Source organism: Salvelinus sp. IW2-2015, linkage group LG18 (assembly GCF_002910315.2).
Source record: "Salvelinus sp. IW2-2015 linkage group LG18, ASM291031v2, whole genome shotgun sequence".
Lineage (NCBI taxonomy): Eukaryota > Metazoa > Chordata > Actinopteri > Salmoniformes > Salmonidae > Salvelinus > Salvelinus sp. IW2-2015.
The window spans coordinates 13,283,077-13,296,005 of NC_036858.1; the positions used below are offsets into that span (position 1 = coordinate 13,283,077).

Below are 12,929 nucleotides of genomic sequence, written 5' to 3' on the forward strand. Positions count from 1 at the left end.
AAGAGGTGCTGGAGCGCCAAGTCTAGGTCCAAAAGGCTCCATAACAGCTTTTACCCCCAAGCCATAACACTGCTAAACAATTAACCAAACGGCTACCCGGACTATTTGCATTGTCCCCACTCCCCCTCATTTTTTAAATTAATACTACTGCTACTCACTGTTTATTATCTATGTATAGTCATTTTACCCCTACCTACAGGTACATATTACGTCAATTACCTTGACTAACCTGTACCCCCACACATTGACTCGGTACCGGTACCCCCTGTATAAAGCCTCCTTATTGCATTGTGTTACTCTAGTTTATTTAGTAAATCTTTTCTTGTTTTCTTAAAACTATTTTGTTGTTTAAGGGCTTGTAAGCAAGCATTTCACGGTAAGGTCTACTACACCTATTCGGCGCATGTGAAAAATACAATTTTATTTGATTTACTATTTCAAACCAGGTCGTGATATCTGTCAGTCAGCAACCAAGCTTTATGTTTGAAGCTTAAACAATGCTCACACATCAAGACATTGTTAGGCTCTGTGAATAACTAAGGGTTTACAAAATAATTCTGATGATAAGAATGGTTTCATAACACCTAACTACGCTCCAGTGAAATATGATCAATATATCTAACCTCAAAACCAAATCAGCGCTGAAAGAGGTAGCTAGGATACATCTAGATGACCAACAGAGAAAAAGCCTTGACAGTCTTGGACCTCTGCTGCTGGTCCAAAAACAAGGTGTCCGTTGGCCACACAACTTTACTGCATTACTTTACTGAGAGCTGTAGATTATGTAGCCTTATGTTTTCAGTGCTCGTGATGTCAGCTAAAATGTACGCTGCTCTAGAAAGGAACCTGCGACACCATGAAAAGATCAAAGGCCTTTCCCAAAAACACTGTGATAGGATGGTTATAGCACGTGATCAAATTGAAAGCGGTCCTTATATATTCAATGTCGGTGTTAAACTGAAATGAAACATACTTCTGCTGACACGACATATCAACTCAAAAGCAATAAAAAGTAAGTCAATGGTTATATCCTTATCATGGATCAAAGGCATGGACTATAATAGCTAGAATAGCCTTGATCAGACTAAATCTGCTGGCTTGACTGACATCACACAGATGCTTTTCAGATAATGGGACTGTCAGGGGGGGAGGGGGCGACAGCTGTCCCAGTGGAAATAGTTACCTGCTCTAAATACTCAGCTCAGGGGGAGATGCAGTATTTAGGGGGCAGGAAGGTCGAGTGACTCACAAAGAGAGCCTTTGGCTGGTGCCCCATACAGACAAACTGCTCACTGTGTGGCGTTGTGTGTGTGTGTGCGTGCGTGCGTGCGTGCGTGTGCGTGTATGTGTGTATGCATGAGGGTTGTGCTGCAGGCGGCTGCACTTGTTCTCTGTCACCTGCTCACACAGACACACGTGTTGTCACAACTGTCAAAAGTAAACACACACAGTAACAGCATGTGTGTGAGTGGACACAGAACAACTGTGTAAGGACATAACATCAAACAAAATAGTTTTACAGTGCACCGTCAGGATAATTGATTTACTCTTTCATGTGCACTCACTTCATCTGAATGTATTCAAAAGTGACGAAACGCTACAGAGTGTCTAACTACAGTTGAGGGTCTCAGATGGAAACCTTTTCATATCACGTAGTATATGTAGATCCAATTTGCTGTATTTGTTTGCACCCTAAGACAATGGTTCCATGGCAACCATCCATATTAAACACACAAGACTTGAGCAACATGGAGATTTACATTTCCCATAATACTTTGAGACTGTGGCACCGCATGCCAGATCCAGAGAGGGTTTAATAAAAGGCTAAAATTACTATTTGGCAAAGGGATACATTTAGATGTAACTAAGACTAAGAATTTCTGACACTATGCTTTAGTTCTCCTCTAAGAATATATTGACGTATATGTGCAAACTTAGACCTCACTTGCCTATACTTCTTAAAGTATTGTAAACTACCTCACTTGCCTATACTTCTTAAAGTATTGTAAACTACCTGACTTGCCTATACTTCTTAAAGTATTGTGAACTTTGATTTCTGAATATGCAAGCTTTGAAATATGTAATTATTATTATAGCCCTACAGGATATGCGCATGACAGGGAGTTGTCATACGAAAAATGCTGAATAACAATTGTGTTTTCTTAACAGTCAATTGTGTTCTTATCATTAGGCTGCACTGTCCTCAAAAGTTAATTGTTAATAAGTTAATAAGTTATTGATTGCCTACGCCTGTCATAATAATTATTGATAAAAAATAATAATTAATAACAAACAATAATGTATAATTATGTTACTTATTATTACTAATTCCATAATTCTAACAACCATCACCATCATTAATCAATAATTGTACATTTCCTACATCTAACAATCACAACACACCTTACATCAGAAACAGGAGCAAAACACCCAAATATGGCACTATTATGCAATGATTGCGAGGTGTTACAAATGGCTGTAGATCATGCACAGATTCAAGTGAGGGTATGTTTACAGTAGCCATAAGTCAATTAATTTACAAACCCTACAGTTGGCGCATTGACTACTGATTCATTATGGTCTTCAAATAATCTAAGAATAATGCGATGGATTCTGTTGACCCAACAGGCCGTCCGTCCATTGTTAAAGACGTCCCTCTGTTGGTGAAAGGAGGGAGTGGCCTTGTAGCGCGAGAAGTGCGTTTGGGTGCTGTTTTCAGCACCAAACCCTAGGCACAACCCCCGACGGAAGAACTACCCTTCTTCTGACACTTTTGAGTGTTCTGTGACCATAATGACCCACTAGAAAATTGACAAAAATATCGATTAAGGAGGCCATGAACGTCCGAAAGAGGTCGACCACTACTGCTCTCAAATTGTCGGCACTCGTCAGCGTGAATACGAATTTTCACTACATACCGAACGACAGTGCGCGCGCATTCATTCGTTCATTTAGCGCGCTCCCTTATGAACACTCACTCCTTCACCCACTAACAAACACATACTGTCGCAGACGCACTTATAGGCTACTCATCTGAGAGAGGGAGGAGAGAAAGGGTCAGAGCGAGAGCATACAGCAAAACTGTTTTGGTCCGTCTTTGTGCAGTCTATTCCATAAGATTTTGAATACATTTTTCATACGATTTTGAATCCATACGCTATGATGACTAATAGGCTATTGGCATAACTAGGTATCCTACGACTTGAATAATGGTCAAAATTGGAAACATCACCTGCTACAATTAGCCTAAACCTGCTTGACAGTGTTATGTGACGTTATGGACCAACTGCAAAGAATGACATAAAAAGTTGTGATTAATATATATATATATATATATCAGGAAAAATAGTACGTCACAATTACTTTATTAAAAACAGTCATAAAGGCCTAATAGCAGAAAATGAATTAAAAAATAATATGACTTTTACTAAGGGATCCAAGATGGCGTTTGGGCTACAGGGAAAAAATATCAGATGAAAATCTGAAATAAAAACAAACAATTGCAATGTTTCCTGTTGTAACAAATGTAGCCTGTATCACTGCGCATTAAACATTTATAGCAGTGGGAAATATGTGTTGATCCACGCATAGTCATGTCGTTCAGTCGACGGTCCTATAGACTACCAGCCACTGAACAAAAGAATGTCATCAATGCGCCCTATGTTAAATGATAGGTTTAGTTTTGTGTAGATAGTAGTCACTCCACTTGAGCGAATACCACGTCAAATATCAGATAATCATGTTTCTTTGATGAAAATGTGGACAGATTCCGTGAATTATTATCAGAGAAGCAGATCTTTGGAGGTGTTGGCAACTTTCCTGACAATGGAGCACAGTCGCAAGAAGCATAGTGCCAGTTTGTTTATTCCCAATTCTGCCTTAAAACATCAAAGAAATGAAACGTAACCATTCCACTAAAGCCTATATAAATCTATATTAACATCAGATGCTTTACCCATACATCAGATATTCTGTCATTTATTTATAGGAGGTTTAACAGTAAATAATCTCGACCACGTCACTCAAAGTCAATGGCCGGACTGTGTTAGTTCGAAAATTATATCGGTGTATTAAAAGCAAAAACGAGCTGTTGCACGGGTCAAACCACGTGCATTCGTTAAAGTATTGATTCATTTTCATTATGCATTCGTCATTTGTCTCGTCGGTTCTGTCTGTTTGGGTCAATTTAATAGGAATTCTTCAATATTGATAACAACGCGCAGTGCTTCGGGTAGGTTTTCATGAAATAAAAGTTTATCGGTCAGCGAATTCTATAAAAATATGAATATGCCCGTAAAGCCCAAAGTGTCTACTTTCAAGCCAGTCGATTTTGTAGACATATGCAATTCAATACTTTTTAAATTTAGCAAGAGTTCGAGGATGAAGAAACACAAACGGGACTACGTGAGTTCCATGGAGCCTGCTGGATCAGCTGCTGGCGGTTGGTGTTCTCAATCACGTCCGCGCTTACGCTTCATAAAGTCAGAGGAACGTTTGTAGAATAAGATGCCTTAATAGAAAATCAGCTGTGACGCGCCATCGTGTGTGGCAAATTTACATTAACTTATATGTTAATAGCAAACCCGGACCTTTCCAGGACTATTACAAGTTAGGAAATATTTATTTAGCAGCTTTTGACGTTTTCTGACAGACGGGAATACTTGAACTGAACCCGCATATTCTCACAGAATTCAACAACTCTCACGAGTCAACTATGGCAGAGACGGCGGCAGCTCCAGCCCCAAAGGCAAAAAAGGCGAAGGCACCCAAGAAACCTGCTTCACACCCGAAATACTCTGATATGATTAAGGCAGCCGTCCATGCAGACAAAAGCCGTGGAGGTGCGTCCAGACAATCTGTCCAGAAGTACATCAAAAGCCACTACAAGGTGGGGGACAATGCCGATTCTCAGATTAAGCTGTCCCTGAAGAGGATGGTGAGTGAAGGGGTCCTGCGCCACACCAAAGGCATCGGCGCGTCAGGCTCCTTCAAACTGGCTAAAGCAGAGGACACCAAAAAGGCACCTAAAGTTAAAGCCGTTGTGAAAGCAAAGAAGTCGCCTGTTAAAGCCGCCAAGCCCAAGAAGGTTGCAAAGCCCAAGAAGGTGGCCAAATCACCAGCAAAAGCAAAGAAAGCAAAAGTGGCAGTGAAGAAAGTGAAAAAGTCCCCGAAGAAAGCGGCACCAAAGCCCAAGAAAGTAGCAAAGAAAACCAAGGTGGCCAAGCCAGCCAAGGCAACGAAATCCAAGAAGGCCAAAGCTGCGAAACCCAAACCCAAGGCCGCAGCCAAGAAAGCCGCAAAGAAGAAGTAAATGGACATTTCAGAGAGACTTATTATAATAAAAGTCACTGTAAATACTTTGAGGAAATGTTTTTCGTATATGTAATATTATTTTTGTATGGTCTCATGCGAACTTATACGTTTTTACCTATTGTTTTCCACTCCATTGATGCTGTAAAAGAGGGTCTGGAATTAAATTGTTGGTGTGTGACAGCATTAATTGTTGGGCTACTATGTACGCTATTAATCCCCTGTGATCTTTGGAAACCTGTAGCATATGGACCTGTTAGAAAATATATGTGACACTAATCTGGAATTATTATTGTTTAGGCTATTGGAACAAGTGAATAGTTATTGTTCTCTTTGCACGAGGTCATTCTGAAAACACACGTTTCAATAGCGAGCATTGTTAAACTATACAATGTATAGAACTGTGTAGGCAATGGACGTCAGCAAGATTTTTAAGTGATGCGTAATGGCTCCAAATGCGGACTCTATGCTACTACTTTGTAAACCAACCATGTTCAATTAATTAATGCTACTACTTTGAAAACCAACCATGTTCAATTAATTAAGTATATTTGTAATACACTGCGGACTATGTATTGCATTACTTTTGAAACTGTTTATAATACAATAAACTTTTCTCATCGAAATATGTGTCACAACTTCACGCGCATTTTAAGCATGCGTAGGCGTACATGTCTAAACTACCGTTCGCAACACTTATTTGAATGAATTGCACAGATTACGTAATCGAGGGGCTATTGACGAATGAAACAATTATTAACTAAATTCTACGCATATAAAACGAGTCAAAAGGAGAGCTTCCTTGACATCTGCAACCAGCTGAAAATGTTCGACTCGTATGAAGTTATGAGCCCCGGTATCCAAATTGGTAACATAATGAATAAATGTTTTATGTGGTTTATGCGGTTTGACTGAAACTATTAGCTACCGTAGACCTAAAAATGTCATATATGATTGAATTACCTAGAATTGGGGTCATTGAAAGCCCACTTCAAGGCTTTTTCTTTTATTGACCAGATGTAGGCCTACGCTACAGTTAGGACATCACGTCTGAAGACAAAAACAGACATCAACCAACACTACAACCATACATAACACTACCTACACAAACTGACGAAGCTATTACAGTTTCAGAACATGTACCTATCAATTACCAACAAATGGCGGAGTATTAAAAAAAACAGTGTTGTTAAATAAACGACTTGTCATTTATGTTCTCAAGGTACACCTTTCAAGAAAGTACATTTTCCAAATCCTGAACCAAGCCCATAGCCCGAACTAAAGGTCAGGAACTGAGTCGAGCTAAAGAAGCATCCTTCGCTAATTTCCTTGTATCATTTCTCTGTAATGTAGGCCTAAACTATAGGTGAAGCAACATTATTTGTTGAGCGGAGCATCTGTTTTAAGCCATCGCTTTTTTCTGTCCTACTGTACAGTGCAGATGGGATTTGGACAAGGAAAGGATGCCACCCCTAAAGAAAACAGTTTTTTTCTACCTGAAGTTAACTCGATACTTCCATCTCCTGGTCGCTCTCCATATTTTCATGCGGTTTTCAGTGCAGCAGTTAAAATGTTTCTAAAAGGACAAGAATATTCAAACGTTCTTTTCTTCAAAGTAGTATAGCATTTATTTTCTATTACTTTTGAACTTTAAACATCAATATTTCAGTTATTCAGCCATGCTACTTACTGCTTGTAAAAAAGGAAAAACTCTTGGTTGGCCTGGTAGGCCTATCCTACCATTTCAACTTTACAGCTGCCTGTGGCCAAGTGAACAGCTATTTTGCGTTCAGTAGTTCTTCATGGCAAATATGCCCTGGGGTTGAGACAGGAGTTCATTCCAAATATAAAATACACTGCTCAAAAAATAAAGGGAACACTTAAACAACACAATGTAACTCCAAGTCAATCACACTTCTGTGAAATCAAACTGTCCACTTAGGAAGCAACACTGATTGACAATAAATTTCACATGCTGTTGTGCAAATGGAATAGACAAAAGGTGGAAATTATAGGCAATTAGCAAGACACCCCCAATAAAGGAGTGGTTCTGCAGGTGGTGACCACAGACCACTTCTCAGTTCCTATGCTTCCTGGGGCTGATGTTTTGGTCACTTTTGATGCTGGTGGTGCTTTCACTTAGTGGTAGCATGAGACGGAGTCTACAACCCACACAAGTGGCTCAGGTAGTGCAGCTCATCCAGGATGGCACATCAATGCGAGCGCTACCTCCGCTTCTTGCACAAAGGCGGAGGTAACGGTCCTGCTGCTGGGTTGTTGCCCTCCTACGGCCTCCTCCACGTCTCCTGATGTACTGGCCTGTCTCCTGGTAGCGCCTCCATGCTCTGGACACTACGCTGACAGACACAGCAAACCTTCTTGCCACAGCTCGCATGATGTGCCATCCTGGATGAGCTGCACTACCTGAGCCACTTTGTGTGGTTGTAGACTCCGTCTCATGCTACCACTAGAGTGAAAGCACCGCCAGCATTCAAAAGTGACCAAAACATCAGCCAGGAAGCATAGGAACTGAGAAGTGGTCTGTGGTCACCACCTGCAGAACCACTCCTTTATTGGGGGTGTCTTGCTAATTGCCTATAATTTCCACCTMTTGTRTATTCCATTTGCACAACAGCATGTGAAATMTATTGTCAATCAGTGTTGCTTCCTAAGTGGACAGTTTGATTTCACAGAAGTGTGATTGACTTGGAGTTACATTGTGTTGTTTAAGTGTTCCCTTTATTTTGTTGAGCAGTGTATGTTTTAAAAGGTTGCCGTTTTTCACATTCCAAATATAAAATATGTTTTAAAAGGTTGCCGTTTTTGAATTTGTGAATGTTTTTGGTCACAATATAGTGACATGCCCATATATTATTCTTAACCGCAAAGTTGTCTAATTAAATTCAGAGGATGCCAACTGCTCACGTGCGAAAGAGTTCGAAAAAAATAGGTAAATAAGCAGAGGGCATCTCAGAAACTATTATTTTTTAAAGAGTTCTGATAGCATAACTAGTCACACCATTCTGTTAGGCTATACCTTTTACCATATTGTCAATGCATTTATGTAAAACCTGTATCATTTTATGTGGAGTTCTGCACAAAATCTATTTGATATTTAATCATTTGCCTTTGGGCCCTCACATTAAGCACACATTGAACCAGTGCACACTAGTGGTGTGTATTAATGGATTCAAAGGGAAGCCAGGCTTCCCAAAGAAATGGACAAATAAATAACAAAATAATTAATATTTTGTCTCTCTGTGTTTCATAATGTTCCGGCTGAATGGATCTCACAGGACAAAGCATTCGAGCGACATATTGCCCCTCTGTCTCTATGTGTATGCCATCTACAGTTGAAGTCGGAAGTTTACATACACTTAGGTTGGAGTCATTAAAACTCGTTTTTCAACAACTCCACAAATTCCTTGTTAACAAACTATAGTTTTGGCAAGTCGGTTAGGACATCTACATTAATTTTTCCAACAATTGTTTCCAGACAGATCACAATTCCAGTGGGTCAGAAGTTTACATACACTAAGTTGACTGTGCCTTTAAACAGCTTGGAAAATTCCAGAAAATGTTGTAATGGCTTTAGAAGATTCTGATAGGCTAATTGACATAATTTGAGTCAATTGGAGGTGTACCTGTGGATGTATTTCAAGGCCTACCTTCAAACTCAATGCCTCTTTGCTTGACATCATGGGAAAATCAAAAGAAATCAGCCAAGACCTCAGAAAAAAATGGTAGACCTACACAAGTCTGGTTCATCTTTGGGAGCAATTTCCAAACGCCTGAAGGTACCACGTTCATCTGTACAAACAATAGTACGCAAGTATAAACACCATGGGACCACGCAGCCGTGATACCGCTTAGGAAGGAGATAAGTTCTGTCTCCTAGAGATGAACGTACTTTGGTGTGAAAAGTGCAAATCAATCCAAAATCAATCCCAGACAACAGCAAAGGACCTTATGAAGATGCTGGAGGAAACGGGTACAAAAGTATCTATATCCACAGTAAAACGAGTCCTATATCGACATAACCTGAAAGGCCGCTCAGCAAGGAAGAAGCCACTGCTCCAAAACCGCCATAAAAAAGCCAGACTACGGTTTGCAACTGCATATGGGGACAAAGATTGTACTTTTTGGAGAAATGTCCTCTGGTCTGATGAAACAAAAATAGAACTGTTTGGCCATAATGACCATCATTATGTTTGGAGGAAAAAGGGGGATGCTTGTGTAACGGATGTGAAATGGCTAGCTAGTTAGCGGGTACGCGCTAATAGCGTTTCAATCAGTTACGTCACTTGCTCTGAAACCTAGAAGTAGCATTGCCCCTTGCTCTGCAAGGGCCGCGGCTTTTGTGGAGCGATGGGTAACGACGCTTCTTGGGTGACTGTTGTTTATGTGTGCAGAAGGTCCCTGGTTCGCGCCCGGGTATGGGCGAGGGGACGGTTTAAAGTTATACTGTTACACTTGCAAGCCGAAGAACACCATCCCGACCGTGAAGCACGGGGGTGGCAGCATCATGTAGTGGGGGTGGTTTGCTGCAGGAGGGACTGGTGCACTTCACAAAATAGATGGCATCATGAGGAGGGAACATTATGTGGATATATTGAAGCAACATCTCAAGACATCAGTCAGGAAGTTAAAGCTTGGTTGCAAATGGGTCTTCCAAATGGACAATGACCCCAAGCATACTTCCAAAGTTGTGGGAAAATGGATCAAGGACAACAAAGTCAAGGTATTGGAGTGGCCATCACAAAGCCCTGACCTCAATCCCATAGAAAATTTGTGGGCAGAACTGAAAAAGTGTGTGCGAAGCAATAAGGCCTACAAACCTGACTCAATTACACAAGCTCTGTCAGGAGGAATGGGCCAAAATTCATCCAACTTATTGTGGGAAGCTTGTGGAAGGCTACCTGAAATGTTTGACCCAAGTTAAACAATTTAAAGGCAATGTTTCCAAATACTAATTGGGTCTTTGTAAACTTCTGACCCACTGGGAATGTGATTAAAGAAATAAAAGCTGAAATAAATAATTCTCTCTACTATTATTCTGACATTCCACATTCTTAAAATAATGTGGTGATCCTAACTGTCCTTAGACAGGGAATTGAGTGAAAAACTGATTTCAAATGTATTCGCCTAAGGTGTATGTAAACTTCCGACTTCAACTGTACATGATGCTGTCTGGTCCGAACCAGTATGACATTGTTGCTGCCCATAGCACTGAACGCAAGGAAAGCATCTGGCCTCCCTTGACAAAAAAAAGTATACTAAACTGTGAATGGTCCTGGCGCACCAAAAAAAGTGACAGACTCAGCGGGGATTTGGAGTCACTCCTACAAAGCCCATTGAGAGCATACATCATTGCCAGAAAAACACGAATTGTTGCATCTCGTTGTGTTGTTGTCCTCCGGTGGCTAGCTAGCTAAAATTGGCCCTTTCCTTAAATTAGCCATGGATGGAGATAAGGATTTGGACTTGTGGTTTTACTTAATTCTCCATACTGGCCAATGATTATAACGGTGATTCTGATCCAACCATTAATTCATACATTGTTGTGCTCCTGGCCGGACAGGATGGAAGTTCAATATGTTGCTAGATGTAGAAGGCTAATGTTAACTAGCTAAGGTTACCCATTATTGGAAGGTAGGCTGGCAAGCAATTAGCCAGGTAGCATAGGACAACATTTTTTAAACGTGTACTGTATGACAGTGACAGACCATTTCATCAACATGAAAGAGGATGGCATTGGCGTTTCTTTAGAAGTAGGGTGAGTTAACATGTTTTTCTACTTCACAATGTCAATTACAAAATAGCCTCCAACACTCTACTCAGCAAATTGGATGCAGTCTATCACAGTGCCACCCGTTTTGTCACCAAAGCCCCATATACTACCCACCACTGCGACCTGTATGCTCTCGTTGGCTGGCCCTAGCTTCATATTCGTTGCCAAACCCAACTCCAGGTCATCTATAAGTCTTCGCTAGGTAAAGCCCCGCCTTATCTCAGCTCACTGGTCACCATAGCAGCACCCACCCGTAGCACGCACTCCAGCAGGTATATTTCACTGGTCACCCCCAAAGCCAATTCCTTCTTTGGCCGCCTTTCCTTCCAGTTCTCTGCTGCCAATGACTGGAACGAATTGCAAGAATCACTGAAGCTGGAGTCTCATATCTCCCTCACTAACTTTAAGCACCAGCTGTCAGAGCAGCTCACAGATCACTGCACCCGTACATAGCCCATCTGTAAATAGCCCATCCAACTTCCTCATCCCCATGCTGTTATTAGTTTTGCTCCTTTGCACCCCAGGATCTCTACTTGCACATTCATCTTCTGCACATCTATCACTGCAGTGTTTAATTGCTAAATTGTAATTATTTCACCACTATGGCCTATTTATTGCCTTACCTCCCTTATCTTACCTCATTTGCACACACTGTATGTAGACTTTTTTTCCTATTGTGTTATTGACTGTATGTTTGTTTATTCCATGTGTAACTCTGTGTTGTTGTTTGTGTCACACTGCTTTGCTTTATCTTGGCCAGGTCGCAGTTGTAACTGAGAACTTGTTCTCAACTAGCCTACCTGGTTAAATAAAGGTGAAATAAAAAAAAATATATTTTTCTATGTTTTTCTACTTGCATTTCTACTTACACACACAGAAATCATAACCATGGACAGCCACATATTTAGCTTATGTTGATTGGACTAAATTGTTTTTGGTATATTTTAGTTGTCACTGTCTTAAGACTTAGCAGAGTTGATTTGATGATGTCGAAATGTTGAAGTTCAAATGGTGCTGGAATAGCGGAGGCACCTCCTGTTTGCTTTGTAACTTTCGGTAACTCTCTGGGGTTCTAAATCAATAGTCGCTTAGTGGTCCGAATATGTCAGAAACATTAACTTGCTTGACCATGCAACTGTCTGTTGCTGTACATGCAATATGCTTTGTGGACGTCACTGGACAGAGGTTGTTATCCGGTTTTGTGATAAAACAAAAGGTGTGATTGAATTTATTCTACCACTGTCTTATTATCTCTGCCTTTTTGGGGGGGGGGGGGGGGGGGGGGGGGGGGTTGGCTTCCACAGTGATTTTACTCACGCACCAACAACACACTCTAATACTCAAACAGTCTGACAGTCAAGGATATAAGTTTGGCAAAGCAGTAAACAATCCTTGTTTTGTTTTATTCAGCATTTCACTTCAGTTGTTTTGATATCACTTTCAATCAATAAGATCCACATAACTTTTTCTGTGGCAATAGCAGGTCCCCAACTAAAATAACCCACCAATAAAAATTTGTGATTCCCATATTAAAAAAAGAAAAAGAAAAAAATACGTTTTTTTCAATTATACAATCAAAATCTTGACACACAGGTCCATGTAAGCACACATGCAAATATACATGTGCACCCACCCACACACATGGCTGATTTAGCAGAAATAACATTTGGGGCCTAAATTCCTATTTGTGGTGAATGCACATAAAAGCCAAGACTAGTGGAGGCAGATAATTTCCTTATAATGATCATTCAAAGCGTTAATTTGCACGGGGCAGGATTTAGTCTTAATACCATAAAATAAAAATGATTCGGCTGTTTTAACATGACTG

The 12,929-nt window shown here is 40.5% G+C and overlaps 1 protein-coding gene across 1 annotated transcript; it reads left to right on the top strand.

The window, feature by feature from the left end:
• The first annotated feature begins 4,482 nt into the window (after positions 1 to 4,482).
• On the top strand, positions 4,483 to 5,936 carry h1-0 (H1.0 linker histone). The gene has a single exon (XM_024007901.2). The coding sequence runs from the start codon at positions 4,715 to 4,717 to the stop codon at positions 5,309 to 5,311; it is 597 nt and encodes a 198-aa protein (XP_023863669.1). The 5' UTR covers positions 4,483 to 4,714; the 3' UTR covers positions 5,312 to 5,936.
• The last annotated feature ends 6,993 nt before the right edge of the window (positions 5,937 to 12,929 follow it).

Bases quoted from the DNA above. Each gene is read 5' to 3' on its own strand.
- h1-0 (XM_024007901.2), top strand. From the start codon at position 4,715: ATGGCAGAGACGGCGGCAGCTCCAGCCCCAAAGGCAAAAAAGGCGAAG.